At 38.2% G+C, this 22,005-nt stretch overlaps 1 protein-coding gene and 1 long non-coding RNA gene across 2 annotated transcripts; both read right to left on the bottom strand.

The window, feature by feature from the left end:
* Positions 1-1,646: 1,646 nt before the first annotated feature.
* LOC142104124 (serine/threonine-protein kinase Sgk2-like) lies at positions 1,647-14,240 on the bottom strand. The gene is made up of 9 exons (XM_075188622.1): positions 13,940-14,240; positions 11,330-11,430; positions 11,062-11,232; positions 7,631-7,722; positions 7,006-7,068; positions 5,982-6,120; positions 5,451-5,642; positions 4,008-4,139; positions 1,647-1,788 (listed from the first exon to the last, which is right to left on the bottom strand). The coding sequence occupies exons 1-9, from the start codon at positions 14,238-14,240 to the stop codon at positions 1,714-1,716; spliced, it is 1,266 nt and encodes a 421-aa protein (XP_075044723.1). The 3' UTR covers positions 1,647-1,713.
* A 2,758-nt stretch (positions 14,241-16,998) lies between these two features.
* On the bottom strand, positions 16,999-21,768 carry LOC142103433 (uncharacterized). Its single transcript, XR_012679350.1, has 3 exons — positions 21,703-21,768; positions 17,709-17,818; positions 16,999-17,484 (listed from the first exon to the last, which is right to left on the bottom strand). It is a non-coding gene; the product is annotated as an uncharacterized LOC142103433 (long non-coding RNA).
* Between the last annotated feature and the right edge of the window lie 237 nt (positions 21,769-22,005).

The following is a 22,005-nucleotide window of genomic DNA, read 5'->3' on the forward strand; positions in this document are numbered from 1 at the left end:
TTAATACAACAGGAAGTCAAAAGATTTCAGAATACTGAATTTAATTAATCAATAAGATGGTTGTAAAAGTTCTAGATGAAACTGAGTTTATCCAGTTTAATGAAGTGATTATATTTTCTCGTCAATCGAAACAACACCATGTACCATGAGTATATTACTGCTGCTACTGTAAAATTAGGTATCGCTGCTTTATCTTCACACCCTTTGGTTTCGATGAGATTTGCCACCTTAGATTTTTTTTGGGCTTCCTCATTATTGAGTGTTACCCATTTGTAGATACTACTTATCAACTGTCACAGTTCAACCACATCCATAGAGATATCTATTGATATTTCACCCCTCATTGGCCATATGAAATGGATTAAAATAAAGTACAACTTGTATAAAAATGTCATTCTGTACTACATGACTTACAAACTAAGTTAATAAAGTTAAAAATAAAATAGAGGTGCTTTTTAGATAGATTTATTTATGATTAAATCAATCTTGGTTTCTCAGACTTACGAGTTAATGGCCAAAAAGCCCCTTACTCCATGTTTTCCCTGAGTTTCTGCTTTGTAATTATCAGACAAAAATGGAATACCTCATTAATTCACCTATGTGAGATGTGTTTTATCTATCCTAAGAAAAGTAACACAATGGGGAGCTACATAGTGCATTAATAAAACTTTGAAGGGATGAAATACTTGTCCTGATATTGTTGTGAAACATACTGCCAAAGGATGGGGTAATGCTATTTTTAATAACTTACAATACTATACAAACGTAAATAGATATTAAGTGATAAAGACACCTAGAAACTGCTATAATATAATCCTACTATTTCTTAGAAATGCAAATTGTTTGTATTATTGAAGAAAGCCTTGGACTTCGGAATACTTAACAATGCAGACTTTGATTTTTTGTATATCAACCACTTACTTATTCAATATTTTTTTTGGTTTGCCTAAACTCCACTAAGATCAGACACAATACTTGATATCAGGCCTTTCTAAACATGTTGACATTTATTTATAGGGGTTGGTAGTGAAATTATCACATTACCTTAGAGATTCCACACAGACTAATAACATTTTAAGACACATAGTGTGGAAAGATTATTACATTTTTGTAATGTTATTGTGTCATCACTCTATACCTCCATCAGATACAATCAAGGGATTGAAGCAGTTAGAATTTTTTGGGAGGATGGAGATATAGATAAATTAATTTTGACATGGAGAGTATTTCTTTCATTCTTTAGTATAATTATTTTAATCCTTTGGACTAATTGTATTTACAGATTCAAGGCACAGCCATGGGGACCAGGCTCGATGTCATTTATGCAAATGTATTTATGGGTTTCTTAGAGAACAACTCCATTTGGCAAAATAACCCATTTTCTGCTAATATGTTCCTCTGACATCTTTATATTGACAACATCATATTTATTTGAAAGAGGATTTAATTAATGAATTAATGGCTATCATTTTTAAATACTAATCCACTAAATCTGAGATTTGATTAGTGATCAGGTAAATGCCACTAAAACATATTTTAAAGGTGTGGGTTATAATATTCATTTAATGCCTACATGTTGCCATAAACTACAGTGGATTATAAATTATACTAAAGGCCAATTCAGAAGGTTAAGAAAATATCTTTATTTTATATGGTTCATATAATAACTTTCAATAGGTCATGGTCAGGAAAGGCCATGGAAGAGGATTGATGTCAGTAGTTTCTCTTCTGCATCCAGAGCAGCAGCTCATCCACTGCTATGGTCTCCCTACAGTCTAATTCTGGTTCCTATGCAGAGAAAACAAAGAAACCCGCTATATTATTTAATATACCAAAAATAAATGTATAGCTAATATAAAAATTATTCATTGCATATCCCACCCCAGTATGTGTCATAATGGAGAGAAAAAAGTGCATAATGTATAATCTCTGGATTCTACACCGTACTATGCTATATATCTGTATGCTAAGGATTAGCTCAATTTATTAATCACAATCACTATCCACTGTGTAATGTCTTATGCTTCAAAATTTACTCGGTACAGAGACTTATAGCATAATCAATAAAATCTAACAAAGCATCCACTTATTATAAGGCCGTTATTCGCCCTATGTAATGTAAATGCAAACTGAAGGTAGAACATTGAAGATCATTTGATGGATCATTAAAAAAAAAAAAAAATTAACATATATTTGTCTTTGCAGTTTAATTACTAATGCATTTCATTAGAACCACATACATATTAAGGGGCTGGTGTACATTGGGCATAAATTAATAAAACAAAAAACGCAAATGAAAATAGCATTTCTGCACTTATGCAGAGCCGTAGATATCTACAGATGTATACTGCTCTGAATCTGCAGCAAATGCTCTTTGTTTACGTGTGTATTCGCACCTACCCTGTCACATGTACAATGCATATGTCTCCTAACAGGTGTATATGCTTGTTTCTGGAGGTCGACATGAGCCATATTTGCATGAACATGCCTTTATTGTACTCAGTCTGTGTGTGCCTGGCCCTACCTGTCCCCATTTTGCCTCTCCAGTTGTAAGGAGACACAACTGCCAGATACGTGCAAGTCTGCATTTCTGCATATGCATGCACTTTCTCTGTGAACATGCACAATGTGTATTTGCGCAATATACGCTACAGAAACTGGCTTAAGTTCAACTCAGCATCAAGGCCCTAAATATTTCAGAATGGCCCTGATATACCACAAACTCTATTTGCAGATTACACAATAAAATCTGTCCCTCTTGTCTATATCTATCTAACATGTTCACAATTCTCATTACATTTGGTTTGGCTTCTGGCAGCCAATGAAATCAAGCCAAACACAATAAACATTTCCATGGTGGGTCATGCAGTTTGACTTCCTGAGTTTCATTTCCAGTTTTACCCTAATGATGTACATTACTTGCTGAGTATATGATTTTGCTTCAGCTAACAAGTGAAGGCATAGATTGCCACCAGGGAAGTTAACACGTCAATGGCTTTGTTAGCAGTGAAGGCTTCTCTGACTCTAGTGGATCATGAGAACAGCACAGCCACAGGTAAGGAAAATACTGCACTGTACCTTAGAATACTGAAGTCAAGCCAATGCTAGACGGAGTTCTTCTATAAATGAATTCACCTGGCCAAGATGAAGGGAATTCTGAAAACATACACTGAGGTACTTGATGAGGGGTGAAGGAAATCTGACATATAATGAATTTGAACGAGTATCCATAATTAGTGGCAGAATAACTGCAGGAGCAGCCTATGCCGCTGCTAAGGGGCCGGCCAATGTGGGGAGAGCATTCAGAGGGTCCCCACTCTGCTCTTCTCAGTTCCAGAACCGAAAGCCCAAATGTGGCTTCACTGCGCATATGCTGGCTGCCCAGGCTTTGGAGCAGATGTATCACCATCACTGGCAAACCCTCCCCCCCCCCCTCCAATTTGCTATCGGTCCCAATTCTTGAGTGCTATGCCCTGGTATGTATTCTTATTTATTTGGTTAGTCTTTTTATTTAAGTGCTGTATCTTAAGTATGTTTTATATGTGGGAAATCACAGCAATAACAGGAGATCAAAGGTCTCTGGGATAGAAATAGGAAGAAGAGCCACAGCGTTGTCATTTCTAGCACTGTAATTCCATGCACTGGCTCTTTGCAGGTCACTGCGATGTGACAAATTTTCCAGAGCTGGATATATTATGTTTGTTTACTATGTATATATGAATAACAAAAACTTCTAGTTATGGCTCGCCAATGTTACTCTGCAACTCTTCATGTGTGTATGTTTGCACGTAAACACACAAATGCAGACTAACGCTGACACTCATATATTGGATGATATAGAGTTTCAGTGCATGAACAACCTGTGATAGCACTGTAACTCCTTGTGTATCCAACAGGGGGCAGGCTATATAGAGAATATCTCATCATTGAACACTGCAGTCTTGGGAATTATATAAAGGTAAGATTATAGAACATAGCTTGGATTCCTGCCTTATTCATATACTTACTGGCTCCATTAAAAATGGGGGACATATTTTTCTCCCTTCCAAGTTCACCCAGTCAATTGGGGAAAAGAACTGATGATCTTTAATTTTCGAACTGCCGAATGCTGTTCTGTAGTAGGCATTTTTATAGAAGAGCTAATAAATAAACAAAAACAAGAAATCATAGATTATTAATGACAGATGAGCACCAATAGATCCATTTAATCTTCCCATATAGGCCATAAATGATTTAGTCTCAAGCTAAACATTTTGATTAAAAGCCTGCTTAAATTTCTATATCCTTGTAACATCTGAAAGACTATGACTAAGTGGTTGGCACTTCTGCCTCACAGCGCTGGGGTCATGAGTTCAATTCCCCACCATGGCCTTATCTGTGTGGAGTTTGTATGTTCCCCCTGTGTTTGCATGGGTTTCCACCGGGTGCTCCGGTTTCCTCTCACACGCCAAAAACATACTAGTAGGTTAATTGTCTGCTATCAAAATTGACCCTAGTCTCTCTGTCTGTCTGTCTGTCTGTATGTTAGAGAATTTAGACTGTAAGCTCCAATGGGGCAGGGACTGATGTGAATGAGTTCTCTGTACAGCGCTGCGGAATCAGTGGTGCTATATAAATAAATGGTGATGATGATGACAGGTTAAAATAGAATTTCCATTCATTATTCTCCCAGCATCGCCAGTTTTAGAGTGTCCTTTTTATAGATTATATTGTATATGTTTCCTTTCTAAATCTTGCTGAAATCTATAAATGTTTCAGTCTTGTCCCCCTTTTCCTTCTCTCCTCTAAGCTGTGCATATTATGCGCTATAAATCTTTCTTTGTACTGTAGATTTTGTACATAAGATCCCGCATGATTTTTCTATCCTCTACTCTATCAATGTCCTACTAAAGGTGGTGTTTCCAGAACTGAACACAATGCTCCAAGTGGTGTCTAAAGATCCATCCAGAGTGGGAGAATAACAATATGGGGTGCAGGGAATGTAGAAGTTACAGGGCCAAGAGGTGATGAGGGCCCGGCGATGTGGGTCATTTCCCCATCCAAGACCCCCCCACCCAGGGTGAGATTAGAGTAAACGTTCCTTCTCAGTGGCGTATACGTATCAGGGGCATAGACAGACCACACATGCTCAGAAGAGGTCCGGCACTCTGCTCTATTTAGGTGAGGTGAGAACTGCATAGCTGGGACCATACCCTAACTGCTAACATGTCCATCATGTGCAGCCAATTATTCTGCTAACCTTACTTATTACTATCTAGTTAGTAAATATAAATATATTCCATAGATCAATACCCAGAATAGTTTCAGCGTAGTTTGTTTGCAAGTTGGGGCAGCCACATTCCTGCAGTCTACTGACCTCTGTCACCTGACATATTATTATCTTGTTACTCTAGAAAATTATGACTCTATATTCCCTTCTTTTCACCAGCTATAACTCTATATTTACTTACACTTAACAGCAGATCAAACAGATCAGGATTGAGGTCCTCAGGGTAAGATGGCTCTTCGTTCAACAGTGAATGGACCAGTTTTGCCTTGCCTTTCCCGGTGTAAAAGGGATAGTTTCCACTGGCCATTTCGAAACAGATAATGGCAAAGGCAAACCAGTCCACTGCTGAGGTGTAGCATTGTTGTCGAATCACCTATGAAAACATGAGGGAGAGAGGAAGAGTTAGTACAGTGGACGGTTGGGCAGAATAAATAAATAATATTCCTGCCGTTACAATGTGTTCAGAATGCTTTGGCTGAAAGCCGACATGTCTAAAATATATTTAAGGGACGGGGCTTGTCTATCTTTCCTCACTCTGCACTGGGCAAGGAGCAGAGGGCAGTGTAAGAGGTCTGTTCTCATTATTATTATTATTATCATTTATTTGTTGGGCGCCACAAGGTTTCCGCAGCGCCGCACATAGTACAAACAGTAGTACAAAACATGGTAGACTGGTATGTAAGACATTACTGATGCATAACCTGTTGCTCACCTCAGGAGCCATATAACGAAGAGTCCCAACCATTTCTGATGTTGTGTCTTCTCCAAACACATTTGTTGCTGCGAGGCCAAAGTCTGAGAGCTTTATATGGCCCTCGCAGTCCAGCATGATGTTGGCCGGTTTCAGATCTCTGTGAAGAGAAAGTTTGAAAGTTCAGAAACCTACCAGTTATATAACTTGGTTTGTTGTGGAGAAAGGTGAACAGAGAAATATTATGTTTGTCTGTAGAGAGGTTCAGAAGCTCCAAATGGGTCACGTTAGGATCAGAGTGATGTAATCCATAGGGGAACAGTGGCGCACGCAGGGGGGGCTTCTGGGTCTCCAGAACCCCCCCCCCGCTAACCCCGCTAACCCTAGCTCTCTAGGGTTGTTGTTTTATTCGGGGCTGGAGGAAACCCCCCCTGAAAAATCCTCTGTGCACCCCTGGGGAAGTATAATGTTTACAAGTACTTTCTGTAATTTGCTTGTGATGCAATGTTATCCTCTTAGTAAGCTGCAATACAATGCACCGCCACTGTACGGCAGCAAAGACCTAGTTATACTACTAATAAAATGTAATGTCAGAGTGATCAGCACTGTATTACATAGTATCTCAGTGTGCGGTTACTGCTCTGCCTTCTTACCAACATCCCCATTACTACACAGTGGTTTCCACCAATGATATCCGTCTCTGGTACACTCCATCCTACACTTACTGATAGAAGCTCACCAACTATTAGGGGCAAGTTAAATTATTTCCTATGGGAGAGCTGGGACTCCTATGATACCAATGTCCCAACTCTCCCCAGTGGCCGCAGGATCTAACTCATCCCCCTTAATGGGGAGACTGGATATAGGAAATTACATTAACTTAATAATAAATATGTGTACTAGACGGGGGCAGACAATGTATTATATAATCATTAAGAACATTAAACCTCTACAGTCAGCAGAATAACTGTAATTCTATACAGGGAGCTGAGATATTTCATCATTAAATAAGGATATGTAAGAATACATTAGTATGAAGTCATACCTGTGAATTACACCATTTTCATGTAGGAACTTCAGCCCACAAACAATTTCTGCTGCTATAAATCTGATAGGAAAGAGGAAAGGATTTATGAACATGAAAGATGGTGAACACTAAACGAAGCAAATAAGAATGGAATAGTAAGTTCCACCTGGTATAGTAAATGGACAGTCTATGTGACACAGTGACACCGGCTATACTGAAACATTATGATTTATTCATGACAAGACGGTATTCTACCATGTTCAATTGGGTTTTATTAGGTTCATAAAGAGACATAAATGTCCAGAAAAATACAGGGTTTTTTTCCGTATCAATGCACATATGTTTTATCTTCACTTGAATATTAGATTAATATGTAGCCATAAGATATAAATAAGTGCATTCTATATGAATATTGTATGTAATTAATGTATGTATATAGAAGTCATCCTGAATGACAACCTCATATTACAGTCTAATAACACCACGTTCTTACTTTTATTGACCTCCATATAACAACTAGTCCTTTCAGGAGTGATCAGTATAGGGAGGTGCTACAGGCTGCATTTTTTAAATAAAGAAAATGTCCTTTGCCACCAATCAGCTCACAGCCCTCCCCACCGAATATACCTATTGTCAGTCTTACCTTGTGGTGTGGATGTTGAATGGAGCGTTGCCTGCTAGTAACTCCTCGAGGTTTCCTCCACCCATGTACTCCATGACATAAAAGATGAAGTCCTGTGTAATAGACAGAGAACGTGGTATATGTTACAGTCAGCGGTCAAAGTGAAAATTTAGAAGTGGTCGCTATGGAAAATGTAAGTGACTGGAATGTGACAGTATTACAATGAACGCGATTTTTATTGATGAAAACCAACTGAATACAATGGAACAAACATAATCAACTCATATTACAACAAATGTCCACTTATTTACTAATTGGATACCTGCTTAAAAATATCAATAACAATATTAAAACAAAAAATCAAAATAAACACACACACAACAAAAAGAAACTGTAACTTAAGAGTCCATAGCTGTTGGGGGAAAAATAAAAAATAAAATAAAAATAGAAATGCGTGATCCATATGAAGTTATTCATTCAGATAAATGCATTCCCATAGTTTTGCATTTTTCCTATTTTTTTTTTAACCTCTAGAGACTTAATCCACCTTAATTCTGACATAATTAGATCTACGTCCTTCAAATACAGGAAAGGCTCATGGTTAATCGATACTCTAGTTCTTGTATGTCAGTGGTAATATTTTACAGCTGTTATTATCATATATGTCGACTCTCGGTCTATACTATTTATAGTTGATGGAACTCCATAGACTATATTAGAGTATTTCAGAGACCAAAATCTCCTGATCCTAAGTCTATCTGCTATCTCCTTCCATAATGTCCTGCTTCCCCAGCAATCAATTATAAAATGTTGTATTGTTTCCTCCTGATGACAACCCAGAGGACAATTTCTATCTGAGATGTTTAAGAATTTTAAATTACTTCTAACAAACATTTTTCCATGCAATGATAACCAAGCAACGTCAAAAAACTTTGCCAGAAGTCTCGCCCCATTTGAAAACTTTAAACTTTCTTGCAAAGTTCTATCCACACAGTCTCTGAGTGCAAGCTGGGAACAAAAGAACGTCCTGCATAGTTCTTTCCTGGACTTGTAACATTTCTCTATTCCTTACTTCCTCAGAGACTTGAGACCAGATTCCAGATATGGTGGGAGGTAGTCCTGCATCCATCTACCCCTCTTTAGACTACCACCTCGCATCCAAGATTCTGCAAAAGGCAATATCCAATTCCTGATACTGTTTACCCACAGAGAATCAACATTTGAGTCCAAGTTTCCAATATTTATTTTTAAAAACAAGGAGTCAAAGAAAACCCTTGGATTCAACATACCCAAAAACACCCTCTTTTCTCTGTAGGTAAGTGATCCCTCTTTTTATAGGATTCAGTTTGTTGCCCCATAAGAGCTGGAAGAACAGACTAGAGAGCCGGGCTGAAAAAGATTCTGGCAAAGGAAAAATTACCGCAACGTACAAGAAAACAGGAACCAGGAAAGTCTTTAACATTGTAATATTTTCTCTGTAGGTCAGCCTCCAGTTTTACCCCCGCTGAACCTTTGCATTTCCGATTCCCAACTTCTCCTCCCAATTTAACCTGGCATAATCTTCCCTACCAAATTTCCCTGAGATCTTAATATGGGAGGAGGCCTTTGCAAGTTCAGGCAGATCAAAATCAGGATCACCTTGCAGTGTCCAAAAAGCTTCACTCTTGTCAAGGTTGACCAGAGACCCTGAGGCCTCTGAATAGCTTCTGATGGCTGCAGATAGCCTCCCATCCTCACGAGGCTCAGACACCAACACAGTCACATCATCCGCATATGCGACTACAGTCAGCGGCAAGCAGTGGGGGACCGGCAACCCTCGAAAACCACAAAAATTACCTCAAAAATGGGTCAATGGCAAAGACATACAAGAGCAGACTCAAAGGGCAACCCTGTCTCACCCCCCACCTCAACTCTGAAAGTGTCACCCTGCCAGCCATTAATCAGAGTGAAGCTCTCTGCCTCCTTATATAAAGTTTTTAACCAATCAACAAATTGTCCCGGGATACCGTACTTTGACAAAGTTGCCCACAGATAATCATGATCTACTCTATCAAAGGCTTTAGCCTGGTCCAGACCAACAACATACTTCCCACACCCAATGGTTTTGCATCTCTCAAACATCTCTCTTATTGAGATGACTGCTCCAGAGATGTTCCACCCTTTTACTGTGCTAAACTGACAGCCTGATAACAGTGCTGGGAACATCTTTTCCTTTTTCCACAATCACTGCACTTGTACTGGTAACATTCACCACATTACCTGGCTGAGAAATAACATGAAATTTTGAAAGCACAGCTGTTTGGGCCTGGCAGTTTTCTCCCAGAACAGGCCCAGAGGCCTGGGGCTTGCTTGGGGTGTTTCCCCACCCAGGGTGGCCCAGCCCTGGGCTTGCACCAGACATCAGACAAGCACTAACCACATATCTTACTAGGTGCTAATTGAGGAGCTACAATGAAGGCAGGAGGAGAAGTGGCAGTATGACATACCACCGTATACACCCCACTTCCACCACTGTATATATATATATATATAATGTAAGTGACTGGAATGTGATAGTGTTACAATGAAGGCAGTAGGAGAAGTGGCAGTCTGATATACCACCGTACACCAGCCCACTTCCACCACTGATTACAATACCAACATTATACATGGTATTCCTCACTCACCGGTTACTGCGTAAGAACAGGTTACTTACTGCGGGCATGTGGAATGTAATAATGTCTAATTTGTCTGCTCTTCTATTTAGTTATGTGCAATGTAGATTCACATATAAATATCTACAATGCATACTTGTCTACAGTCTTGACTTTCTCGGGACAGTCTCAGTTTTTGTGTCCAAATTCAGAGTGGCCTGTAGCAAAAGGGTGTGTGTAGGTCAGTGGTCGAAATGGACATTTAGAAGTGGCGGTATAGAAAATGTAATGGTAATGTAAGTGCATGGAATTTTATAGTTTTACAATAAGGGCTGCAGGAGAAGTGGCGGTATGACATACCATCATATACACCGCCACTTCAACCACTGGTGTGGGTGTAATATACACAGTGTAGGTGTATGATAAACAGGGACTGGTTGTCTTGATGTATGATACTCAGGGGACTTTGGGTCTTAGTGTAAATTGCACAGGTGACTCAAGTTGTATAATACATATGGTATTTGGGTCTACATGTATAATACACAGCAAATTTTTGGTGCATAATACAGAAGGAATTTGAATGTACAAAACACATATTATTTTGGGTCTTGGTATATGATGTATATAGGACTTGGGGTCTAGGTGTATAATATACATAGTATTTGGGTTTGTGTGTATAAAACACTTTGGAATTGAGGTCTTGGGATATAATACACACAGTATTTGGGATCTATATCTATCATACATCTGGGAATTTTATATAATACACTTTGGATAAGAATTTGGAGAGAAGACAATGGACGGTGAGGAGACTCTTACTGCTGTCTGGAATGATCCTTGTGCATGGAGGAGGAAAGAGGAACCTCTTGCTATCTGAAGCACTTTCTCTTCAATTGGAACTCCTTCTTCAGAGGTTTCCATAGCAGTCTCCTTTCCCACTATTTTTACTGCCCGCTTCTGTCCGCAGGCAACGTCCGAAGCCAGCAACACCTGGACGAGACAGAGATGTAAGCCAGGGGTTAAAGCATCCTGCGGTATTTATTGATATGTCAGCAAAATCCAGATAGAAAATAAACAGAACACATACATTCCCGAAGGAACCTTGTCCAATAATTTTGTGGAAGATGAAACTCTCCACCGAGAATGAGGTTGTCGCAGATGAGCTGCCTGGTTCGGTGCCTCTCACTCCTTGTGAAATAAAGAGAAACCAGAATTATTATCTAAGAAAAAATTATGTCTTTTTCAGTCTTAATTATTTAAACTCTTAGACAATGAAGACATACAGAACAGATAAGGACAAAACTGGTATGAAGAGGCAATAAAACAAATGAAGGAGTAGATTTTCTTGTTTGGAAGACATGGGAGTATAGTTATCAAAGATCTCTTCTGGTAGTAAAGTTGGTTAATTTGACCAGCAAAATGTCTTGGTTTCCCTTTGCCCAATCAATTTATGGAGTTACTGATGGCGGTAGCCCAATCATTATTTTTTTCCCTGTTGCAGCAGCTCTATGCATGCTTCAGTATCAGTCCAGTATGGCTCACCTGCCACGTTGATGACTTCATGTTATATCACTGCAATTAGTCTTCCTTTGATGAATATATCCCATGGTAATGTAAAACAACCACCTAGTGGGCAGTTAATTTATATATAATGATTCAAAACAAGTTATAAATTACACTGTGGAAATTCTGAAGTGAAACAGCGAGAAGTGGCATGAGATAACATGCGGATAACATGTCATAAGGTATTATTGACCCACCAGGAGAAAGCTGGTCTGTGAAGTCCAGGGGGTAAATGTATTAAAGGCCGATTTTAGCAAATCGATGATATTGGACGAGTTTGCCATCAAAATTTAAAACGGCAATGTGTTTAAAGGCAAGTCTCCCTGTGCACGTAACACCTTAGCAGTCGTTGAAGTGGGGGTATACGCTGCTATGCCATACTGCCATTTCTCCTGCTGTCTTCATAGTAAAACTATCAAATTCTATCACTCACTTTTCCATACCACCACTTCTAAATTCCCACTTCGAACACTGACCCTTACTATAATAGTATTGGGAATTGGAAAACAATGGAAAGCTTGCAATTACAGTAGTGGATTGGAAGAAGCCAATAGTATGTAAGATCAGGCACACTATTCTTGTTCAGCTTATAGTCATTTTTTAATAGAACTTTTCATAGTAACAATGAGTGAATATTAACAACAAAATTTGCAATATTGGGCCAATATGTTGATTTTTGTTGATTTTACATAGCTTTTATTAAACATTCGAACAAGAAATCTAATTACATATTTTAAAGTAAGAAAAACTAATTTATATGGTATATATGTATTCATTGACTGTAGTTTTGTTCTTTAGTGTTACTAAAATGAAAATAAAAGTTGTTCAAAACGGACAATTTTAGATAATTTTGTTTCAAATTCTAAAACTTTCAACAAAACAGCAGCGTAAGAAGATGCTTTAAGGACATACAAAGTGGTCAGATTTTCAGTGTCTGTATAATAATGTGAATGGGAAATGCTGTTTCCCTTTCATACCAAAGAGGTTCCATTTTAAAAATGCCTCATGTGGTCTGTGTGATGGGAACAGCATGCCCCTTTCACTTTCATTATTTTAAATTTCCTGATTTTACTGGTCAGAAACCACAATATCCTCAGACTCCCATTGGACACTGCTTTTACCTCTAGAACAGTTTTCATAAATACCCCCAAATCAGTTTGTAGAAAGTATGTAGTGTCCTGGGACTAAATTCTATTGCACCATAAGTTTATTTTATGCTTATACAGTGTCAAACACATTGACATCTATATTATTAAGTAAACAAACAAAAAATATATAAAAAGGCATATGTTTTATTTATGTATGTTTCTTGTCGCTACCTGGGTTCCATTAAAAAAATATAGGAAAAACAAAGACATATACCATCAATGGAGCTATAGAAATTAATTTAATTTTTTTGTTCAATTTTCATAAGTCAACATTTTTTTGAAGGCGCATTTCATATAGCACCATTTGTTCTTGACTTTCATCTCCTACTCCTATGTTTGTCCCTAGTTTTGAAGCAGGTGGGGACAGAATAATCAGTAGCCAATTAGATTATTGGAATGCTCACAGCAGCACAGAATATGTTGAGGAGATCACTGGTCTGCTCTTGCAGGGGGAAAGTGACCTGATCACTCCTGTGATTATATTAATAAGGGCAGGGCTGTATGTGACAGAGGCAGTGTCATGATGTGAGGAGGGGAATGGAGACAAGTAGGAAGCCACAGACTGAGAGTTACATAGTGTAAGGAGCAGGAGCTCCAACAGCACAGAATAGTGATGTGAGACTCCTGTCACACTGATCCCGGAAGGGTAAGGTGTCAAATGCACCTCTATAGAAAATAAAGCTCATACATCTAACTTGTAGCTAGAAGCCAATTCTATAACCCAAATCATAACATGACTGAATGATATTCTGCTATATTGTCATAATGAGAACTTGGGGGACAGGCTAATTATATGTAGGTAGGCAGGTAGTTTCTACACAGAAGAGGACTTGGATAAAGTTATGTTTACTATGATAAAGACAGTCATTTAGGAAGCGGCAAAACACCCACCTTGCAATGGCTTTTTATGAAGGCTTAAGCCTGTTTTACATTATTGCTTCAAATTATAAAAATTGGTTTATACCCTGTTGGTTTATACGTCTTACCTGCTGGAGCTTCAGACTTCTCAATTCTGCTTTTTTTGATACCCCTGCGAGATGTTTTCTCCTTCTCTGCACATTCTTGGCTCTCAGAAGAAAAATGGTCTTTGGCCGTTAAGAATGGCAGGCTGAGGTCTTCTTCAGCAGTAAAATATTTCTCCTCCTCCTCTCTGGATCTCTTTTTAGAGTTGAACTTTTCACGCCTCCTCCTCTTACTACTCCCAGATGGTAACTCGTTCCTCTTCTCATCACTACTATCACACGAATATTTAAAACGTTTTCTTTTCTTTTTGTGACCTGAACCCATTTGCGTATTAAATAACAAACAAGATTCAGTCGAGCACAAGAAAAATCACCTTCACACGTCGACTGGTGAAGAAACACAAAATTCTATTGAGGCTGAGGAGCCCTTGAGCAGCCAGATGACATCATAAAGCACTGTTGTGACATCCGCAACCTGGCTATAAGGTCTGATGACACAGCTGGTGTAGGCCCAGGATTATCTGCCTATTAAAAGGAGCATCTATATATAACAGTGTTTTACCTAGTCCTATAAAGTACGATTGACCCTTATCCACATATTATTTTTTGGTTAAATGAAGCAACTACCAAACGGAAAATTCTAATTGTTTTATATATAAAGAGCTATTATACACATATATGAAATATGGTCCCATAACTTCAGAAAACTTACATTGAAATAGCATTTTCTGTGCACTTGAGTGCCATCCATTGATCTCTGTTATCAGTTAGTTTCAGCAATAGTTCACCCCCATGATAATAACTTTGTCTCAAATATCTTCAGTTCTGAAAAGTTTGTGAAAACTTGAACATACATTTATGTGAATAGTGACAGTAGCTCTTGCATATAAATAGACTTGTATTGTAGACTTACAGGTCCATAAATAAAAAACTCAACAGGGCTCGAGAGCCACTATTAAAATATAATCCCTAGATCTGTGGGTATAAAAATGATTTGCTTTATTTAAAATTAATAGTCATATGTATTCTTACGTTTCAATTCATACACATTTTTGTTATAAACATGTGAGCTCACATAAATCTAGATATATGCAGAAAGAGGTAATCAAACAGTTTAAATGTCACCCATTAGAACTGACATTTTTTCCAATAGATTATTGATAATCAGCAGTGTATAAACCAATCCATTCCATCTAGTTAATTGAAAACAGGATGTTCTTAATTTTTATGATATAAGTTGGGAGAGAGTAGGGGAGGGGTGGGAGCCAAGAATGGACATGGTCACATGACCCTTAAGGGCTTGTAGTCATAAACCACAAGCCCATAGGGGTAGTATCATAGAAGATGTGAGTGCAACATGACTATTCAATAACTGGGTTAGCATTGTAGAAACCTGCCTATAGAAGCAGCACCAAGTTGGATATTTAGAATGAAGGATATCAAATCACTGAAAGATGGGGCATAAAAGTAATAAAAACTATATAACTAAATGTAATAGGCTCTATTTTCATGAATATTGCTTCAGCTAACAAAATGTCTGCCTCCATTGTTTCAAGGTGATTGGTAATTGCACATTAAGTGAGGTCGTTCAGTAAAATTGCTTAAAATGATTCTATAATTAGGTCAAGGGATCAGATAGTTAGAGAAATAGAGTGTTTGTCCATACAGTTCAACTGCAATACAGATCTGTTATCAATTTTTTCCCATTATTATTATCTATGGATTGTACTTAACTAAAATGTTGAGCACTTAAAGGCTAACTCCAACCAAAAATAAAAATGTAGTTTCGGGTGGAATTAGGTGACCTGAAATAAAATAGCTCAGTCAGGCCTTATTCTGCTCCTCAAAAACCCTCCCTGTGAACTTTCAAAAACCTGTCAGAATGGGGGGATCTCCTGCTTAGGTCATTCATTTAGGTCACCTAATTCTATTCACAATAAAGTGGTCTATGTTTCAAGACAAATACAGCAGACAGAGGGGAGCATTTCCATTTGCTACTCCATATTTGCCCCCACAAAGGGATAAAGGAGGAGGTACTTACTATACATTAAAAAATATCACTGAAATAATGTCTGGCTAATATAAAAATTGAATAATGCAATTTACTGCATCTCATACTAACTTCTTCATGAACTTCATGCACAGACCACACAATTACTTAATGGGGATACAAGGGATTCATTTGATAACCAAGTAATGTTATTAAAATAAATCAAATTGTATATTTTTTGTGTTATAGTGTAATAATAAAGATGGTCAAAACTGTGACAAAACAGCCCATTTTGCAGCGGTGTGGCGTTTTGACGATGACATCTTCGAGTTCTGTTTTTAGTTCCACAATCCACAGAATGCCATTCAATGCTGCATTTGCAAATTTGCGCTTCCAAGAATTCATAGTCTATGATTTGGTGTGGATGATATTCATTTTATTGTGGGGTGTGTTTGGGGTGGGACAGGGAACAGTTAAGGCCAAATTCCATCAGTGAAACGTGCAAAATTTCACGGGGAAACACAAAATTAGGTGAATATTTTTTATATTTTTGATCATCTCTATATAGTATATAGCAGACTCTTCTTTCTCCTGCAGCTGAAATGGCTCAGTGGGAAATATGGCTCAGTGGGTGATTCAGATTCCAGAAACTGATGGTTATGTGATTGATGATAATGAATCAATAACATAACCATTGGTTTCTGGTCGTGGCTCTTTATCCTGAGACAACCAATAACATAGCTCTGGGGGATTATCTGCTGCCAGATGACCACAATTTTCGATTTTGTACATACCCCCTACTGGCTTCTTTTTGTGTTTATCCAATCTCTTTATAGCAAGAGGTGGAATTGTTTATTTCGGTTGCCCTGGTACATGAGACAGCTGTACCATCTGCATTGGGTATAATTGTAATTACAGAACAGCTTTGTGTCATATCCCAGAGCCACAAACAAAAACAGAAATAAAAAACAATTCTGTTTCATGATCTAAAGACACTGCTGATAAAGGAAAGTAAAATAAATTACAATAAAGTATTTATTAAAAGATACACAATAGCATCTACAAGTTAGTACAAACAAATTAAATTCGGCACAATCTTATAATTAACAATAACTAAGAAGCCGGCAAACACCCTGAGTTCTTTATGAAAGACAAAAATTTAGCAATTCACGTTTTCTTAACCAACCACAAATTTATTTTATAGGTAGTACATGCAGGAATATATATACCTGGTTATATACCTCAATTCTGAGTTAAGGATACATGTATATTAAGCAAAGTAACTGGACTTCTTAGTGGTCATTAAATCAATTATAATTATAAGAACAAGTACATAGATTAAGAGTGCGCTGGTCTTCTGGTCTTCAATTCAAACATTGGGCATCTCTGCTGTTTATCTTCTGTATTTTATAGGTGTAAGTTATACACAGGTGTCACTGCAGACTGAAGGTGATTAAGTCATTCAGTTAATGCTGTATTAGTGTCATTAAAGAGTTACAGTGTTATCTTCATCCTTTCACGCCCGGGACGTGGAGGACAATAACCATCACCTTTAATTTGAACCTTCACAGCCCGTTCTCTGAAAAACATTTAGAAGAATTAAAGGGTTACACCGGCAGAGGGGAACATTTCACCATGACGCAGAATCGACAACTATTTCTCATTAAGTTTCATTTTATGTTTTTGACAATCCTCCGTTGACCCCTCTTTCAACTCATAACCTTAACCTGCAGCCAAAAAAGGTCATTATTGGAAGCTGATAATGCTACCCTTGAAATGCAATACATCAATATTATCACTGACCTGTTCTCATGGCAGAGTTGACATTCATTTCCATAGTTATTTCCATCTATCCCACAGACCGGTTTATTCTCATAAGGACATGGAGAATTTCCATATCTAGAACACAAAGGCTGCACAGGTGTTACACCCTCCACTGGGGGCAGTATATAGGATTATGCACTCAGTGCTGTAATTATATGGATATAAGGATTACTGAGGAGTTCTGAGGCCGCAGCATCACAACCGATCAATATTATTTACCGTTATACATATATTAATGTTGTGTATTAAATATTTATAATCTTGTTGGTAATAAATAATGGTATGGATAAAAAGTCAGGTTTAGACGCCGTTCACAGAATTGGGCTCATTTAGAGGTGGATATAGGTCTGATTTTTTTTTTTTGCATAATGTATGCATTTCAATACTGTGGAGGAAAATTGCATATGCCTACATTTGTACCACCATTATCATTTATTTATATAGTGCCACCAATTTCGCAGTGCTGTACTGAGAATATTTGTCATTCACCCCAGTCCCAGTCTAAATTCCCTAACTCACAGACTATGGTCACTTTGATAGCCAATTAACCTACTATTATGTTTTTGGAGTGTTGGAGGAAACCAGAGCACCCAGAGGCAACTGACGCAAACACGGGGAGAAAACACAAACTCCACACAGTTTGGTCAGGAATTAAACTCACAACCCCAGTGCTGTGAGGCAGAAGTGTTAACCACTGAGCCACTGTGCTGCCCAGTATCTAGCCCTTTGTGTCTCCTTACACCTAAAGTGACCGAACAGGGACAGGCAAGCACAGGCCAAGTACAGTAACGGCGATGTAATTGTGACATAAGTAGTCATGGATGCATCACCAGGTACGTCTTTTAGGAGGCTATCACTTGTGGGTTTGGGAGTGCTGGTGTAACAGTATGGAAAGATGATGGCGATTATCAGCAGGACTATCTAACCGCCTCTTACTGGCTGATTAGAAACCCTTCCAGCTTATAGTACTTAATTAATTAGCATCACAGCTATATTATATGAAGTCACAGGCATCTATTCCTATTACTTAATGGACGTTTCCATTTGGACTATGGCAGCAAAGAAGATTCACAGTTGATCATTAATGGGGAAAAGAGATATTTGTATTTAATTTGTATTTGTGTGTATTCAATAGAGATGGGCGGGTCCGGTTCTCCGAGAACCGAAACCACCCGAACTTTGGGTATCCGAGTACCGAGCTGAGCAGCTCGGTACTCTCCCGCCCATTCCGAATCCAAATCGAGGCCGAACGTCATTGTGACGTCGTCGGATCTCGGGGCTCGGTTCTCGCGATACTTCAACTTTATAAATACACGCCTCCACAGCAATCCATCGCCATTTGACAGAGGGAGAGAGCAGGGTGTAGTCATAGGCTGATTAGAGCAGGGACAGAGAATACAATATTGTTCTTGCAATTGCTCTAACCAAAATCGCTAGTGCAGAGAGGAGGATAGAGGTTTATTATTTTTTTCTTCATATTTGGCACTCCCCAGCCCTTTTGGGGTGTCCCCCATAATTGTGCATAAATATTTCTGGCTGTCAAAAGTCATATCTGTCAGCAGTATCTACTAAATAATTTTTAGCACTCCTCAGTGCTTTTGGGGTGTCCTCCCTAATTGTGCATTAATATTTCTGGCTGTCAAAAGTCATATCTGTCAGCAGTATCTACTAAATAATTTTTAGCACTCCTCAGTGCTTTTGGGGTGTCCTCCCTAATTGTGCATTAATATTTCTGGCTGTCAAAAGTCATAACTGTCAGCAGTATCTACTAAATATTTTTTAGCACTCCCCAGTGGTTTGCGCTCAGAATGGATTCAAAGCAGTCCACATATGATCTGAATGAGCAACCAGGTTCTGTCACCAGTCCTGATGTTAGTGTTCCCAGTACGTCATCTGGCCAAGGCGATGTCAAACAACAGAGTGTTTTCAAATTAGTGCAAAAAACAAAAACCAAAAAAAAATTTACTGTATTGAAGCGAAAAAGAAGTGTAACTGAGCAAAAGTTAAGTGACGATAAAAAAAAAATTGCAAGCATGCCATTCTACACACGCAGTGGCAAAGAGAGAATGAGGCCTTCACCTTTGGCTATTAGTGGCAGATCCCAAAAAGTTACCCAGCCTACAATTGGTGCACAACTACTGTTACGCGTCAAAGCCGAGCTGCAAGATAACAGTGAGGCATTACAGGAGAATATTTGCTCTGATTCACAAATGGCAACAATCCCTGTGGAGAGTCCATCCAACAGTGGGATGTCTAATCGTGAGCATTCTGCTGATGTGTGCCTTAATAGCCCGAATGTAGCCGGTGATACCCAAATTGAGGATGCCACTTTGGAATTAGAAGAGGATGAGGGGGAGATTTGTGTAGGCGACGAGGGCGCTAATGATGATGTTGATGATTATGATGCAGACAGATACCAAATTGCCTTTCTCAATTTCTATTTATATTCTAGATTATATAACGGCTGAATAGTTTTCTATTTTACTCCTAGTGGAGAGAGGATCTGATGCAGACAGATACCAAACTGCCTTTGTCCATTTCAATTTATATTGTACAGTATATAACGGCTGAATTTATTAGTATTTTATACAAGTGGAGGGGGGCCTAGAGAGACAGAAACCAAACTGGCTTTCTCCATGTCAATTAATATTGTACAGTCTATAATGGCTGGATTTTTTTGTATTTTATACAAGTGGAGGGGGGCCTAGAGAGACAGAAACCAAACTGTCTTTCTCCATGTCAATTAATATTGTACAGTCTATAATGGCTGAATTTTTTAGTATTTTATACAAGTGGAGGGGGGCCTAGAGAGACAGAAACCAAACTGGCTTTCTCCATGTCAATTAATATTGTACAGTCTATAATGGCTGAATTTTTTGGTATTTTATACAAGTGGAGGGGGGCCTAGAGAGACAGAGTGACCCCAAACTGTCTTTCTCCATGTCAATTAATATTGTACAGTCTATAATGGCTGAATTTTTTGGTATTTTATACAAGTGGAGGGGGGCCTTGAGAGACAGAAACCAAACTGGCTTTTTCCATTTCTTTACATATTTAACTATAAGTGTAGGGTGTAATATACATTCAAAGACGATGGCTGCATTGCCAATATGCATAGATGGAGAGGAAGACAATCTGTTTTGTGTGTAGAATAGGCCTACCAACGAAGAATTAAACAGTTTTTTTGGATGATTTATTACCTCAACAATTAGATTACTTGTCTCTAAAACAGTTGGAGCACTAAATTGGGTTAATTTAGACCCAAAAACATGGATTTTCCAAAAAAATAGCAAAACAAAACCAAACAAAACCAAAACCAAAACCAAAACCAAAACACGCAATGGCGGTTTTGCAAAACCAAAACCAAAACCAAAACACGACGGTAATCCAGATCCAAAACCGAATCCAAAACCAAAACACGGGGGTCAGTGACCATCTCTAGTATTCAATGACATTTTACATGGAACATGCAACTTTCATATTTATTAATAACATTGAGACAATATTCTCTCTTGTGTCTATTACACTTCATAACATTACTATAGTGTGTACAAAAATAATAATGCAACTTTAGCATTTACTACTATCACAGACTATGCCTCTGTGCTATTATGGGTATGTGTACACACCTGTCACACCTGATGGACGCCTGGCGTGTATACTACTGTTTTTGAGACGGATGCCTCTTGAGATGCATCCGACTGAACATATGTAGGTAAGTACACTTTTTATGAGTACCTTTTACTTATGTACGTTCTGGATGTGTATACTTCCACCTCTGAATGAGCCCCTATTTGTATAACATGAATGTTAGTCAGACTTCTTTGGATAATGTATAAATTGGAGACAACTTTTGCCCTACACACTAATTTTCTGATTTTGAACTCAAGAATTTGCAGAATGATTGAAATTCCAGGGTAAATAAGGTTGCCAGTCTTACTAGGGAGCATGATTTATTTATTTTGTAACTTACCTCTCGTGGTTTCTTTGTATTTGGTGCTGATAAGACCATGCCTATGAGAGGAACATAGAGTCAGATAATTGCCCGGTGTATACAGGGGTGACAATATTGAAGCAATTTGAGGCGGCAGTTTCAGGCTTTAAGACATTTTGGGGGGACAACAAAATGAAAGGCGCTCATTTTAAAAATTCTCATTTTATTGTAGTCTGTGTTTTATGGTACGTACAGTGTTTCTAGATCTCATAATGCTTACAATTACTATATTTGTCCTGTAAAGTGCACACAACACAGATGTCTATGGTACTTTGTATAAGT

Source organism: Mixophyes fleayi, chromosome 10 (assembly GCF_038048845.1).
Source record: "Mixophyes fleayi isolate aMixFle1 chromosome 10, aMixFle1.hap1, whole genome shotgun sequence".
In the NCBI taxonomy this organism is placed as follows: Eukaryota; Metazoa; Chordata; class Amphibia; order Anura; family Limnodynastidae; genus Mixophyes; species Mixophyes fleayi.

Coding starts and splice junctions, on each gene's coding strand:
- LOC142104124 (XM_075188622.1), bottom strand. CDS start 14,240: ATGGGTTCAGGTCACAAAAAGAAAAGAAAACGTTTTAAATATTCGTGT. Junction 4,140..5,450: donor TGTTTGATCTGCTGTTAAGT/GTAAGTAAATAT, acceptor TTTATTTATTAG/CTCTTCTATAAAAATGCCTA. Junction 1,789..4,007: donor CCCCATTTTTAATGGAGCCA/GTAAGTATATGA, acceptor TTCTCTGCATAG/GAACCAGAATTAGACTGTAG.